General features: G+C 52.4%; 1 protein-coding gene across 1 annotated transcript in view; it reads right to left on the bottom strand.

The window, feature by feature from the left end:
- The window catches only part of NOS3 (nitric oxide synthase 3), a 119464-nt gene that overhangs the window by 51851 nt on the left and 52160 nt on the right, over nucleotides 1-15453 (bottom strand). The window contains exons 7-8 of the mRNA XM_083186549.1: nucleotides 14636-14775; nucleotides 1433-1607 (exon numbers count right to left, since the gene is read on the bottom strand). Coding sequence (XP_083042675.1) covers nucleotides 1433-1607; nucleotides 14636-14775 — 315 coding nt within the window. The remainder of the gene's footprint in view (nucleotides 1-1432; nucleotides 1608-14635; nucleotides 14776-15453) is intronic.

The raw sequence follows: 15453 nt of genomic DNA, 5'->3' as shown, positions 1-15453 counted from the left end.
GATGGTTGTCAGCACTGCAGTGGATAATCCCTTTTCTTTGTCGGACTGGCCCGTGGCCAATCAGAATCTTGGAGTAATACTTCAAAGGTGTTGGGGGTGGAGCCATTTCCAGCCTCACAGGTAAGATCTTCCTGACTCCGCCACATCCTCTGCCTGCCCCCCCCCCCGTATTCTCCCCAATATCGTATCTCTGGGGCCCCGACCTCACTGACATGGTATCTCTGGGGCCCAGACCTCACTTACATGGAATCTCTGGGGCCCGACCTCACTTACATGGAATCTCTGGGGCCCCGACCTCACTTACATCGTATCTCTGGGGCCCCGACCTCACTTACATCGTATCTCTGGGGCCCCGACCTCCCTTACATCGTATCTCTGGGGCCCCGACCTCCCTTACATCGTATCTCTGGGGCCCCAACCTCACTTACATCGTATCTCTGGGGCCCCGACCTCACTTACATCGTATCTCTGGGGCCCCGACCTCACTTATATCGTATCTCTGGGGCCCCGACCTTACTTACATCGTATCTCTGGGGCCCCGACCTCACTTACATGGTATCTCTGGGGCCCTGACCTCACTTACATGGTATCTCTGGGGCCCTGACCTCACTTACATCGTATCTCTGGGGCCCGACCTCACTTACATCGTATATCTGGGGCCTTGACCTCACTTACATCGTATCTCTGGGGCCCTGACCTCCTTTACATCGTATCTCTGGGGCCCCGACCTCACTTACATCGTATCTCCAGCACTGACCTCACTTACATCGTATCTCTGGGGCCCCGACCTCACTTACATCGTATCTCTGGGGTCCCGACCTCACTTACATCGTATCTCTGGGGCCCCGACCTCACTTATATCGTATCTCTGGGGCCCCGACCTTACTTACATCGTATCTCTGGGGCCCCGACCTCACTTACAAGGTATCTCTGGGGCCCTGACCTCACTTACATGGTATCTCTGGGGCCCTGACCTCACTTACATCGTATCTCTGGGGCCCGACCTCACTTACATCGTATATCTGGGGCCTTGACCTCACTTACATCGTATCTCTGGGGCCCTGACCTCCTTTACATCGTATCTCTGGGGCCCCGACCTCACTTACATCGTATCTCCAGCACTGACCTCACTTATATCGTATCTCTGGGGCCCCGACCTCACTTACATCGTATCTCTGTGGCCCCGACCTCACTTATATCGTATCTCTGGGGCCCTGACCTCCCTTACATCGTATCTCTGGGGCCCTGACCTCACTTACATGGTATCTCTGGGGCCCCGACCTCACTTACATGGTATCTCTGGGGCCCCGACCTCACTTACATCGTATCTCCAGCACTGGCCTCACTTATATCGTATCTCTGGGGCCCCGTCCTCACTTACATCGTATCTCTGGGGCCCCGACCTCACTTATATCGTATCTCCAGCACTGACCTCACTTATATTGTAACGATAGGAGTCACACAGGTTCCTCATCCCGATCTCCGTGCTCATGTACCAGCCATTAAAGGGCACCGCGGGAAACTCCAGCCCCCCGATCTCCAGGAGCAAGCTGCTGACTGCAGGCAAGGCATACCACTTCAGTCCCAGGGCTGCAAACCACTCATAGCTGGGGGGAGAGACAAGGTAATAGAGGAGGTTAGCGGCACCTCGTACCTCGTCACTGTCCTGCACATAATGCACCATACAGGTATATGTACAGGACTAGACACTGGATGATGGGGCACACACATTACAGTAAGTACAGGGTTATAGAGGAGGTTAGCGGCACCTCGTACCTCAGTACTGTCCTGCACAGTAAGCACCATACAGGTATATGTACAGGACTAGACACTGGATGATGGAGGCACACACATTACAGTAAGTACAGGGTTATAGAGGAGGTTAGCGGCACCTCGTACCTCAGTACTGTCCTGCACAGTAAGCACCATACAGGTATATGTACAGGACTAGACACTGGATGATGGGGGCACACATTACAGTAAGTACAGGGTTATAGAGGAGGTTAGCCGCACCTCGTACCTCATTACTGTCCTGCACAGTAAGCACCATACAGGTATATGTACAGGACTAGACACTGGATGATGGAGGCACACATTACAGTAAGTACAGGGTTATAGAGGAGGTTAGCGGCACCTTGTACCTCATCACTGTCCTGCACATAATGCACCATACAGGTATATGTACAGGACTAGACACTGGATGATGGAGGCACACATTACAGTAAGTACAGGGTTATAGAGGAGGTTAGCGGCACCTCGTACCTCATCACTGTCCTGCACATAATGCACCATACAGGTATATGTACAGGACTAGACACTGGATGATGGGAGCACACATTACAGTAAGTACAGGGTTATAGAGGAGGTTAGCAGCACCTCGTACCTCAGTACTGTCCTGCACAGTAAGCACCATACAGGTATATGTACAGGACTAGACACTGGATGATGGAGGCACACATTACAGTAAGTACAGGGTTATAGAGGAGGTTAGCGGCACCTCGTACCTCATCACTGTCCTGCACAGTAAGCACCATACAGGTTTATGTACAGGACTAGACACTGGATGATGGGAGCACACATTACAGTAAGTACAGGGTTATAGAGGAGGTTAGCAGCACCTCGTACCTCAGTACTGTCCTGCACAGTAAGCACCATACAGGTATATGTACAGGACTAGACACTGGATGATGGGGGCACACACATTACAGTAAGTACAGGGTTATAGAGGAGGTTAGCGGCACCTCGTACCTCAGTACTGTCCTGTACAGTAAGCACCATACAGGTATATGTACAGGACTAGACACTGGATGATGGGAGCACACATTACAGTAAGTACAGGGTTATAGAGGAGGTTAGCGGCACCTCGTACCTCAGTACTGTCCTGCAGGTATATGTACAGGACTAGACACTGGATGATGGAGGCACACATTACAGTAAGTACAGGGTTATAGAGGAGGTTAGCGGCACCTCGTACCTCAGTACTGTCCTGTACAGTAAGCACCATACAGGTATATGTACAGGACTAGACACTGGATGATGGAGGCACACACATTACAGTAAGTACAGGGTTATAGAGGAGGTTAGCGGCACCTCGTACCCCAGTACTGTCCTGCACAGTAAGCACCATACAGGTATATGTACAGGACTAGACACTGGATGATGGAGGCACACACATTACAGTAAGTACAGGGTTATAGAGGAGGTTAGCGGCACCTCGTACCTCAGTACTGTCCTGTACAGTAAGCACCATACAGGTATATGTACAGGACTAGACACTGGATGATGGAGGCACACACATTACAGTAAGTACAGGGTCATAGAGGAGGTTAGCGGCACCTTGTACCTCAGTACTGTCCTGCACAGTAAGCACCATACAGGTATATGTACAGGACTAGACACTGGATGATGGGGGCACACATTACAGTAAGTACAGGGTTATAGAGGAGGTTAGCGGCACCTCGTACCTCAGTACTGTCCTGCAGGTATATGTACAGGACTAGACACTGGATGATGGGAGCACACATTACAGTAAGTACAGGGTTATAGAGGAGGTTAGCGGCACCTCGTACCTCAGTACTGTCCTGCACAGTAAGCACCATACAGGTATATGTACAGGACTAGACACTGGATGATGGGGGCACACATTACAGTAAGTACAGGGTTATAGAGGAGGTTAGCGGCACCTCGTACCTCATTACTGTCCTGCACAGTAAGCACCATACAGGTTTATGTACAGGACTAGACACTGGATGATGGGAGCACACATTACAGTAAGTACAGGGTTATAGAGGAGGTTAGCAGCACCTCGTACCTCATCACTGTCCTGGTCATAATGCACCATACAGGTATATGTACAGGACTAGACACTGGATGATGGAGGCACACACATTACAGTAAGTACAGGGTTATAGAGGAGGTTAGCGGCACCTCGTACCTCATCACTGTCCTGCACATAATGCACCATACAGGTATATGTACAGGACTAGACACTGGATGATGGGAGCACACATTACAGTAAGTACAGGGTTATAGAGGAGGTTAGCAGAACCTCGTACCTCATTACTGTCCTGCACAGTAAGCACCATACAGGTATATGTACAGGACTAGACACTGGATGATGGGGGCGTACACATTACAGTAAGTACTGGGTTATAGAGGAGGTTAGCGGCACCTCGTACCTCAGTACTGTCCTGCACAGTAAGCACCATACAGGTATATGTACAGGACTAGACAATGGATGATGGAGGCACACACATTACAGTAAGTACAGGGTTATAGAGGAGGTTAGCGGCACCTCGTACCTCAGTACTGTCCTGCAGGTATATGTACAGGACTAGACACTGGATGATGGGGGCACACACATTACAGTAAGTACAGGGTTATAGAGGAGGTTAGCGGCACCTCGTACCTCATCACTGTCCTGCACATAATGCACCATACAGGTATATGTACAGGACTAGACACTGGATGATGGGAGCACACATTACAGTAAGTACAGGGTTATAGAGGAGGTTAGCGGCACCTCATACCTCAGTACTGTCCTGCACAGTAAGCACCATACAGGTATATGTACAGGACTAGACACTGGATGATAGAGGCACACATTACAGTAAGTACAGGGTTATAGAGGAGGTTAGCGGCACCTCGTACCTCAGTACTGTCCTGCACAGTAAGCACCATACAGGTATATGTACAGGACTAGACACTGGATGATGGGGCACACACATTACAGTAAGTACAGGGTTATAGAGGAGGTTAGCGGCACCTCGTACCTCAGTACTGTCCTGCACAGTAAGCACCATACAGGTATATGTACAGGACTAGACACTGGATGATGGGGGCACACATTACAGTAAGTACAGGGTTATAGAGGAGGTTAGCGGCACCTCGTACCTCAGTACTGTCCTGTACAGTAAGCACCATACAGGTATATGTACAGGACTAGACACTGGATGATGGGAGCACACATTACAGTAAGTACAGGGTTATAGAGGAGGTTAGCGGCACCTCGTACCTCAGTACTGTCCTGTACAGTAAGCACCATACAGGTATATGTACAGGACTAGACACTGGATGATGGGGGCACACACATTACAGTAAGTACAGGGTTATAGAGGAGGTTAGCGGCACCTCGTACCTCAGTACTGTCCTGTACAGTAAGCACCATACAGGTATATGTACAGGACTAGACACTGGATGATGGAGGCACACACATTACAGTAAGTACAGGGTTATAGAGGAGGTTAGCGGCACCTCGTACCTCAGTACTGTCCTGTACAGTAAGCACCATACAGGTATATGTACAGGACTAGACACTGGATGATGGAGGCACACACATTACAGTAAGTACAGGGTTATAGAGGAGGTTAGCGGCACCTCGTACCTCATCACTGTCCTGCACATAATGCACCATACAGGTATATGTACAGGACTAGACACTGGATGATGGAGGCGCACACATTACAGTAAGTACAGGGTTATAGAGGAGGTTAGCGGCACCTCGTACCTCATCACTGTCCTGCACATAATGCACCATACAGGTATATGTACAGGACTAGACACTGGATGATGGGGGCACACACATTACAGTAAGTACAGGGTTATAGAGGAGGTTAGCGGCACCTCGTACCTCAGTACTGTCCTGCACAGTAAGCACCATACAGGTATATGTACAGGACTAGACACTGGATGATGGGAGCACACACATTACAGTAAGTACAGGGTTATAGAGGAGGTTAGCGGCACCTCGTACCTCATCACTGTCCTGCACATAGTGCACCATACAGGTATATGTACAGGACTAGACACTGGATGATGGAGGCACACATTACAGTAAGTACAGGGTTATAGAAGAGGTTAGCCGCACCTCGTACCTCATCACTGTCCTGGACATAATGCACCATACAGGTATATGTACAGGACTAGACACTGGATGATGGAGGCACACACATTACAGTAAGTACAGGGTTATAGAGGAGGTTAGCGGCACCTCGTACCTCAGTACTGTCCTGCACAGTAAGCACCATACAGGTATATGTACAGGACTAGACACTGGATGATGGAGGCACACACATTACAGTAAGTACAGGGTTATAGAGGAGGTTAGCGGCACCTCGTACCTCAGTACTGTCCTCCACAGTAAGCACCATACAGGTATATGTATAGGACTAGACACTGGATGATGGGGGCACACATTACAGTAAGTACAGGGTTATAGAGGAGGTTAGCGGCACCTCGTACCTCATTACTGTCCTGCACAGTAAGCACCATACAGGTATATGTACAGGACTAGACACTGGATGATGGGAGCACACATTACAGTAAGTACAGGGTTATAGAGGAGGTTAGCGGCACCTCGTACCTCATTACTGTCCTGCACAGTAAGCACCATACAGGTTTATGTACAGGACTAGACACTGGATGATGGGAGCACACATTACAGTAAGTACAGGGTTATAGAGGAGGTTAGCGGGACACCTCGTACCTCAGTACTGTCCTGCACAGTAAGCACCATACAGGTATATGTATAGGACTAGACACTGGATGATGGGAGCACACATTACAGTAAGTACAGGGTTATAGAGGGAGGTTAGCGGCACCTCATACCTCAGTACTGTCCTGCACAGTAAGCACCATACAGGTATATGTACAGGACTAGACACTGGATGATGGGGGCACACATTACAGTAAGTACAGGGTTATAGAGGAGGTTAGCGGCACCTCGTACCTCAGTACTGTCCTGTACAGTAAGCACCATACAGGTATATGTACAGGACTAGACACTGGATGATGGAGCACACATTACAGTAAGTACAGGGTTATAGAGGAGGTTAGCGGCACCTCGTACCTCAGTACTGTCCTGTACAGTAAGCACCATACAGGTATATGTACAGGACTAGACACTGGATGATGGGGGCACACATTACAGTAAGTACAGGGTTATAGAGGAGGTTAGCGGCACCTCGTACCTCAGTACTGTCCTGTACAGTAAGCACCATACAGGTATATGTACAGGACTAGACACTGGATGATGGGAGCACACATTACAGTAAGTACAGGGTTATAGAGGAGGTTAGCGGCACCTCGTACCTCAGTACTGTCCTGCACAGTAAGCACCATCTCTTATATATTTAGCCAGATCTGTCACTCAACCCCTGTGGAGAACGTTCCTGTGTAGAACAGTTTCACTTTCATGTGTCTGACGTTCCACCCCCTTGACATCACCTCCCCCCGCCCAGCCAGGGCTACAGTACACGCCCACCATCCACCATTACTCCACAGCCACCATCCACCATTACTCCTGCACATCCCTACCCTCTGCCAGACCCCCGCGACCCCCCTCCCGCGATTCGCGGGCCCCCCCGCGACCCCCCCCTCCCGCGATTTGCGGGACCCCCCCGCGACCCCCCCTCCCGCGATTCGCGGGACCCCCCCTGACCCCCCTCCCACGAATCGCGGGACCCCCGGGACCCCCCCTCCCGCGATTTGCGGAACCCCTGTGACCCCCCCTCCCGCCATTCGCAGGACCCCGCACCCCCCCTCCCGCCATTCGCGGGACCCCCGCTTTCCACCCTCCCGCAAGTCGCGGGACCCCCGCGACCCCCCTCCCGTGATTCGCGGGACCCCCGCGAACCCCCCCTCCCGCGATTCGCGGGACCCCCGCGACCCCCCTCCCGCGATTCGCGGGACCCCCGCGACCCCCCTCCCGCGATTCGCGGGACCCCCGCGACCACCCCGGTATCCGGACTATTGTTAGACAGCACTTACATCGACAGCCATTACATCGACACCATTAGTTCGACACCTCAATAGGTCGACATGGTTTTAGGTCGATATACCATTAGGTCGACATGTCAATATGTCGACATGTCAATATGTCGACAGCTCATTAGGTCGACAGCTCATTAGGTCGACATGTTTTAGGTCGACACTGCCATTAGGTCGACAGTGTCTATGTCGACAGTCAAAAGGTCGACATGGGTTTTTTCACTGTTTATTGAGCCGACATGTGCCGACAGGCGGTATTTCATGCCCTACTATCCACTAGGGCGTGGCGGGAGAATAAAATAGTGTGCCGAGCGCAGCGAGGCACCGTGCCCGAAGCATAGCGAGCGGCTGCGGTACACTTCAAACTGTGTCCATGTCGACTGTGTCGACATTTCGGCGGAAAAAAAAAGTGAAAAAACCCATGTCGACCTTTTGACTGTCGACATAGACTCTGTCGACCTAATGGCAGTGTCGACCTAAAAACATGTCGACCTAATGAGCTGTCGACCTAATGAGCTGTCGACACAATGACATGTCGACCTAATGGTATGTCGACCTAAAACCATGTCGACCTATTGAGCTGTCGAACTAATGGTGTCGATGTAATGGCTGTCGATGTAAGTGCTGTCTAATATCCGTCCCAAACCCGACCACCCCCCTCCCGCGATTCGCTGGACCTCCGCAACCACCACCTCCCGCGAAACGCGGGACCCCCGCGACCCTCCCGCAAATCGCGGGACCCCAGCGACTTCTCCCTCCCGCGAGCCCCCTCCCGCGATTCGCAGGACCCCTGCATCCTCCCCTCCCGCGATTCGCGGGACCCCTGCGACCCCCCCTCCCAGCATTAAAAGGGCCCCCCGCGACCCCCCCTCCCGCGATTCACGGCAACCCCCCCCCCCCCTACTGTGATTTGCGACCCCCCTCCCGCAATTCTCGCCGCCCCCTCCCGCGATTCACGGAACCCCCCGTAGCGCCCCTCTCCCGCAATTTGCGGGCCCCCTCGGCACTTCTCGCGATTTGCGACCGCCCCCTAATTCACACATTCGGGGACCCCACCTCCCGCGATTCATGCCCCCCTCACGCAATTCACGGCACCCCCCACACCCCCCTTCCTGCGATTCGCAACCCCCCACGATCCCCCCTCCCGCGATTCACGAAACCCCCCGTAGCGCCCCCCTCCCGCGATTTGCGGGCCCCCTCGGCACCTCTCGCGATTTGCGACCGCCCCGTAATTCACACATTCGGGGACCCCCCTCCCGCGATTCATGCCCCCCTCATGCAATTCACGGCACCCCCCATACCCCCCTTCCTGCGATTCGGAACCCCCCCACGACCCCCCCTCCCGCGATTCATGCCCCCTCCCGCGATTCACGGACCCCCGCACCACCCCCCTGCGCCCACCCTCCCTTGATTCACGCCCCCCTCATGCAATTCACGGCAACCCCCCACACCCCCCCTCCTGCGATTCGCAGCCCCCCCACGACCCCCGCCTCCTGTGATTCATGACCCCTCCCGTGATTCACGGACCCCCGCACCACCCCCCCTTGACTCACGGCACCTCACGCGCCCCTCCCGCAATTCACGGACCTCCGCAACCCCCCCTCCCGCAATTCACTAACCCCGACAACCCCCCTCCCGCAATTTGCGGACCCCCCTTCCCACGATTCAAGCCCCCCCGAACCCCCGCCCTCGATTTGCGGACCCCCGCCCCCTCCCGCTAACCGCGGATCCCCACACACCACCCCCCCTCCCGCAATTTGCAGACCCCCCAGACCCCCTTCCGGCAATTCAACCCCCCAGCGGACCACCGCGGCCCCCGCTCCTGCATTTCACGTACCCCCCTGACAATGGGGGATCCTGTACCACCACAAGCAGGTACCGCCCCTAGGTGGGAAATCCGGCCCTGGCTGCCGCACTGCAGGTTTCCCCACTGCCCTCTGCACCAGCGCCACAACTTTTATCAATGTCTTGCCCACATACCACTATTATACAGCCTCCTGCTCTCATGCACGCTCACTCCCTCCCAGTGGGAGGAGACGCTCACCCACTGCCGGGAGCTGCATACTGTCCCCCACCCTCCTCCAGTTCTAGGGATGCCCATCGACCATCAATGATTTTCAAATAATCGATGGTTTATGGCCGATGTTGAATACTTTTGCCATCAATGTGGGAGGACACTGCCCTGCCTCCTGTTCTCCTGCCCCGTAACTTCCGCCAGTGGAGACCCGCTCACCCTGTGTTGCCCACATTCCCCTATCATGCTTTACCGCCCAGCCTCCTGCTCTCATGCACCCTAACTCCCACCCAGTCGGAGGAGACACTGACTCCTGTATTTCTGTGCTGCCACGCTGGACCCTCACCCACTGGCAGAAGCTGCACAGTGTTCACCACCCTCTTTAGTCCCCCGTATGCCCACACACCCCTATCACTACCCAGCTTCCTGCTCTCCTGAACCGGAACTTCCACCACTGGGTAATCGCTGACGCTGTGTTGCCCACATACCCCTATCATGCCTCATAGCCCAGCCTCCTGCTCTCATGCACCCTAACTCCCACCCAGTAGGAGGAGACACTGACTCAGGGCCACCGTCCGGTACTCCTGTGCTGCCACGCTGGACCCTCACCCACTGCCAGAAGCTGCAATACAGGGCATCTTTCATACAATTCTAACCATATTTCTCACAATACAAATGTTCACAAATTAAGGGGCGTAGCCCCTTACGCCGGTGTGAAGAGCGCCCGTAGGGTGCGATGAATCACCTAGTACAGGTATATGTACAGGACTAGACACTGGATGATGGGCGCACACATTACAGTAAGTACAGGGTTATAGAGGAGGTTAGCCGCACCTCGTACCTCAGTACTGTCCTGCACATAATGCACCATACAGGTATATGTACAGGACTAGACACTGGATGATGGAGGCACACACATTACAGTAAGTACAGGGTTATAGAGGAGGTTAGCGGCACCTCGTACCTCAGTACTGTCCTGCACAGTAAGAACCATACAGGTATATGTACAGGACTAGACACTGGATGATGGGGGCACACACATTACAGTAAGTACAGGGTTATAGAGGAGGTTAGCGGCACCTTGTACCTCAGTACTGTCCTGCACAGTAAGCACCATACAGGTATATGTACAGGACTAGACACTAGATGATGGAGGCACACACATTACAGTAAGTACAGGGTTATAGAGGAGGTTAGCGGCACCTCGTACCTCAGTACTGTCCTGCACAGTAAGCACCATACAGGTATATGTACAGGACTAGACACTGGATGATGGGGGCACACATTACAGTAAGTACAGGGTTATAGAGGAGGTTAGCGGCACCTCGTACCTCAGTACTGTCCTGCAGGTATATGTACAGGACTAGACACTGGATGATGGAGGCACACATTACAGTAAGTACAGGGTTATAGAGGAGGTTAGCGGCACCTCGTACCTCAGTACTGTCCTGTACAGTAAGCACCATACAGGTATAGGTACTCTTTACCTAGAACGGCGCCCATCGCGGTGATCGCGACATCGCGGGCAGCACATAAACGGCCGCGACGCGATGCCCGCGATCACCGCGATTTTCCCATAGGGAACAATGTTAAAAAGCCTAATTGACCGCGATTTTGCATTCAATGCCTCAATGCCCGCGATTTTCCCATAGGAATCAATGTTAAATGGGCTACAGAGCCCAAATAGCCCCAATTAACCCTTAAATGTCCCCCCAATTTTTGTACGCCACCCCACGATCCACGCCAACCCGAAGCGTGGCGAGCGCAGCGACGCGGACACCTGTGAAGCCCGCGAAGGGACGCGTTTACCTGTGAAGGTATCCGCGTCCCCTCGCGGGGCTCGCTGCGCTCGCCACGCTTCGGGCTCGGTGGCTCGCTGCGCTCGCCACACTATTCTATTCTCAACTCCACGCCGACGTGGATAGTAGGGCATGAAAAGGTCGGAGGACGCGTACCGCCGCCCCTCGCGGGCTCGCTGCGCTCGCCACGCTTCGGGTTGGCGTGGATCGTGGGGTGGCGTACAAAAATTGGGGGGACATTTAAGGGTTAATTGGGGCTATTTGGGCTCTGTAGCCCATTTAACATTGATTCCTATGGGAAAATCGCGGGCATTGAGGCATTTTACAGTAAAATCGCGGTCAATCAGGCTTTTTAACATTGTTCCCTATGGGAAAATCGCGGTAATCGCGGGTACCCGATTTTGATGTACCCGCGATTTACCCGCGATGCCCGCGATTACCGCGATTTTTTACCCCCGACGCCCGCGATTCTGATCGCGGGCGCCGTTCTAGGTAAAGAGTACCCAGGTATATGTACAGGACTAGACACTGGATGATGGAGGCACACACATTACAGTAAGTACAGGGTTATAGAGGAGGTTAGCGGCACCTTGTACCTCAGTACTGTCCTGCAGGTATATGTACAGGACTAGACACTGGATGATGGGGGCACACATTACAGTAAGTACAGGGTTATAGAGGAGGTTAGCGGCACCTCGTACCTCAGTACTGTCCTGCACAGTAAGCACCATACAGGTATATGTACAGGACTAGACACTGGATGATGGAGGCACACACATTACAGTAAGTACAGGGTTATAGAGGAGGTTAGCGGCACCTCGTACCTCAGTACTGTCCTGCAGGTATATGTACAGGACTAGACACTGGATGATGGGGGCACACATTACAGTAAGTACAGGGTTATAGAGGAGGTTAGCAGAACCTCGTACCTCAGTACTGTCCTGCAGGTATATGTACAGGACTAGACACTGGATGATGGGGCGCACACATTACAGTAAGTACTGGGTTATAGAGGAGGTTAGCGGCACCTCGTACCTCAGTACTGTCCTGCAGGTATATGTACAGGACTAGACACTGGATGATGGGGGAGCACACATTACAGTAAGTACAGGGTTGTAGAGGAGGTTAGCAGAACCTCGTACCTCAGTACTGTCCTGCAGGTATATGTACAGGACTAGACACTGGATGATGGGAGCACACATTACAGTAAGTACAGGGTTATAGAGGAGGTTAGCGGCACCTCGTACCTCAGTACTGTCCTGCACAGTAAGCACCATACAGGTATATGTACAGGACTAGACACTGGATGATGGAGGCACACACATTACAGTAAGTACAGGGTTATAGAGGAGGTTAGCGGCACCTCGTACCTCAGTACTGTCCTGCAGGTATATGTACAGGACTAGACACTGGATGATGGGGGCACACATTACAGTAAGTACAGGGTTATAGAGGAGGTTAGCAGAACCTCGTACCTCAGTACTGTCCTGCAGGTATATGTACAGGACTAGACACTGGATGATGGGGCGCACACATTACAGTAAGTACTGGGTTATAGAGGAGGTTAGCGGCACCTCGTACCTCAGTACTGTCCTGCAGGTATATGTACAGGACTAGACACTGGATGATGGGGGAGCACACATTACAGTAAGTACAGGGTTGTAGAGGAGGTTAGCAGAACCTCGTACCTCAGTACTGTCCTGCAGGTATATGTACAGGACTAGACACTGGATGATGGGAGCACACATTACAGTAAGTACAGGGTTATAGAGAAGGTTAGCGGCACCTTGTACCTCAGTACTGTCCTGCACAGTAAGCACCATACAGGTATATGTACAGGACTAGACACTGGATGATGGAGGCACACATTACAGTAAGTACAGGGTTATAGAGGAGGTTAGCCGCACCTCGTACCTCAGTACTGTCCTGCACAGTAAGCACCATACAGGTATATGTACAGGACTAGACACTGGATGATGGGGGCACACATTACAGTAAGTACAGGGTTATAGAGAAGGTTAGCGGCACCTTGTACCTCAGTACTGTCCTGCACAGTAAGCACCATACAGGTTTATGTACAGGACTAGACACTGGATGATGGGGGCACACACATTACAGTAAGTACAGGGTTATAGAGGAGGTTAGCGGCACCTCGTACCTCAGTACTGTCCTGCAGGTATATGTACAGGACTAGACACTGGATGATGGGAGCACACATTACAGTAAGTACAGGGTTATAGAGGAGGTTAGCGGCACCTCGTACCTCAGTACTGTCCTGCAGGTATATGTACAGGACTAGACACTGGATGATGGGGGCACACATTACAGTAAGTACAGGGTTATAGAGGAGGTTAGCCGCACCTCGTACCTCAGTACTGTCCTGCACAGTAAGCACCATACAGGTATATGTACAGGACTAGACACTGGATGATGGAGGCACACACATTACAGTAAGTACAGGGTTATAGAGGAGGTTAGCGGCACCTCGTACCTCAGTACTGTCCTGCACAGTAAGCACCATACAGGTATATGTACAGGACTAGACACTGGATGATGGAGGCACACACATTACAGTAAGTACAGGGTTATAGAGGAGGTTAGCGGCACCTCGTACCTCAGTACTGTCCTGCACAGTAAGCACCATACAGGTATATGTACAGGACTAGACACTGGATGATGGAGGCACACACATTACAGTAAGTACAGGGTTATAGAGAAGGTTAGCGGCACCTTGTACCTCAGTACTGTCCTGCACAGTAAGCACCATACAGGTATATGTACAGGACTAGACACTGGATGATGGGGGCACACATTACAGTAAGTACAGGGTTATAGAGGAGGTCAGCGGCACCTCGTACCTCAGTACTGTCCTGCAGGTATATGTACAGGACTAGACACTGGATGATGGGAGCACACATTACAGTAAGTACAGGGTTATAGAGGAGGTTAGCGGCACCTCGTACCTCAGTACTGTCCTGCAGGTATATGTACAGGACTAGACACTGGATGATGGGGGCACACACATTACAGTAAGTACAGGGGTTCACGGACTCACTTTGGGTGTCGCAGGGACACTTCTAGGACCAGTTCGGGAGGAATTTCGAACAATTTGGGATCGTCTCCATTAGCCTGTAGCAGCAGCGGCAGCACGTCAAATCTCCCACCCTTCGGTTTCCAGCCCAGCTGGACACAGAGCTGTAGTGAGACAGGAGAGGAACAATAGACAGCGAGAATATGGCGAGCACCTGCTCTAACCATGCTGGGGGGCACATGTATTATGTTTGAATGGAGGGTAAATAATGGCTGCATTCTGCATGTAGCCCATATTACATCTGCCCCCTGCAGTGCAGCATGGTGTTACCCAGGTGCCCAGTTACTGGCTGCTTCTGCATGTAGCCCACACATGCTGGGCACTGGGCAGCTTTATTCTCACACTGCAATGTAGCTCTTAGCTAGGACACGCCCCTCCCACACCTAACTCTCTGCACAGGTTACATCTGTCCCCCTGCAGTGCAGCATGTTGTTACCCAGGTGCCCAGTTACCGGCTGCTTCTGCATGTAGCCCACACATGCTGGACAGCTTCATTTTCACACTGCAATGTAGCTCTGAGCTAGAATAAAGTAATCAGAGGGTGAGGCGGCAGGGGGAGAGTTAGCAGGGTAAGGGAGGGAGGGGGGAGCCGCCGCTACCCGCTGTGCATCGCATCGCTGACTCACCGCAAAGGACAGCTCTTAAAGCAAGAGCTGTCCTTTGCCATAATTATCACATGTGTTACAGCATCCTGCCCATGGAGAGTGAGGCTACAGGAGGAGGAGAGTGAGTGGAGTAACAGATGATATGGAGGGTGAGGTTACAGGTGGAGAGTGAGTGGA

This window comes from Crinia signifera, chromosome 5 (assembly GCF_055691185.1).
Source record: "Crinia signifera chromosome 5, ASM5569118v1, whole genome shotgun sequence".
NCBI lineage: Eukaryota > Metazoa > Chordata > Amphibia > Anura > Myobatrachidae > Crinia > Crinia signifera.
The sequence above is the reverse complement of the archived record's forward strand: the minus strand, read 5'-3'. Positions and strand labels throughout refer to the sequence as shown.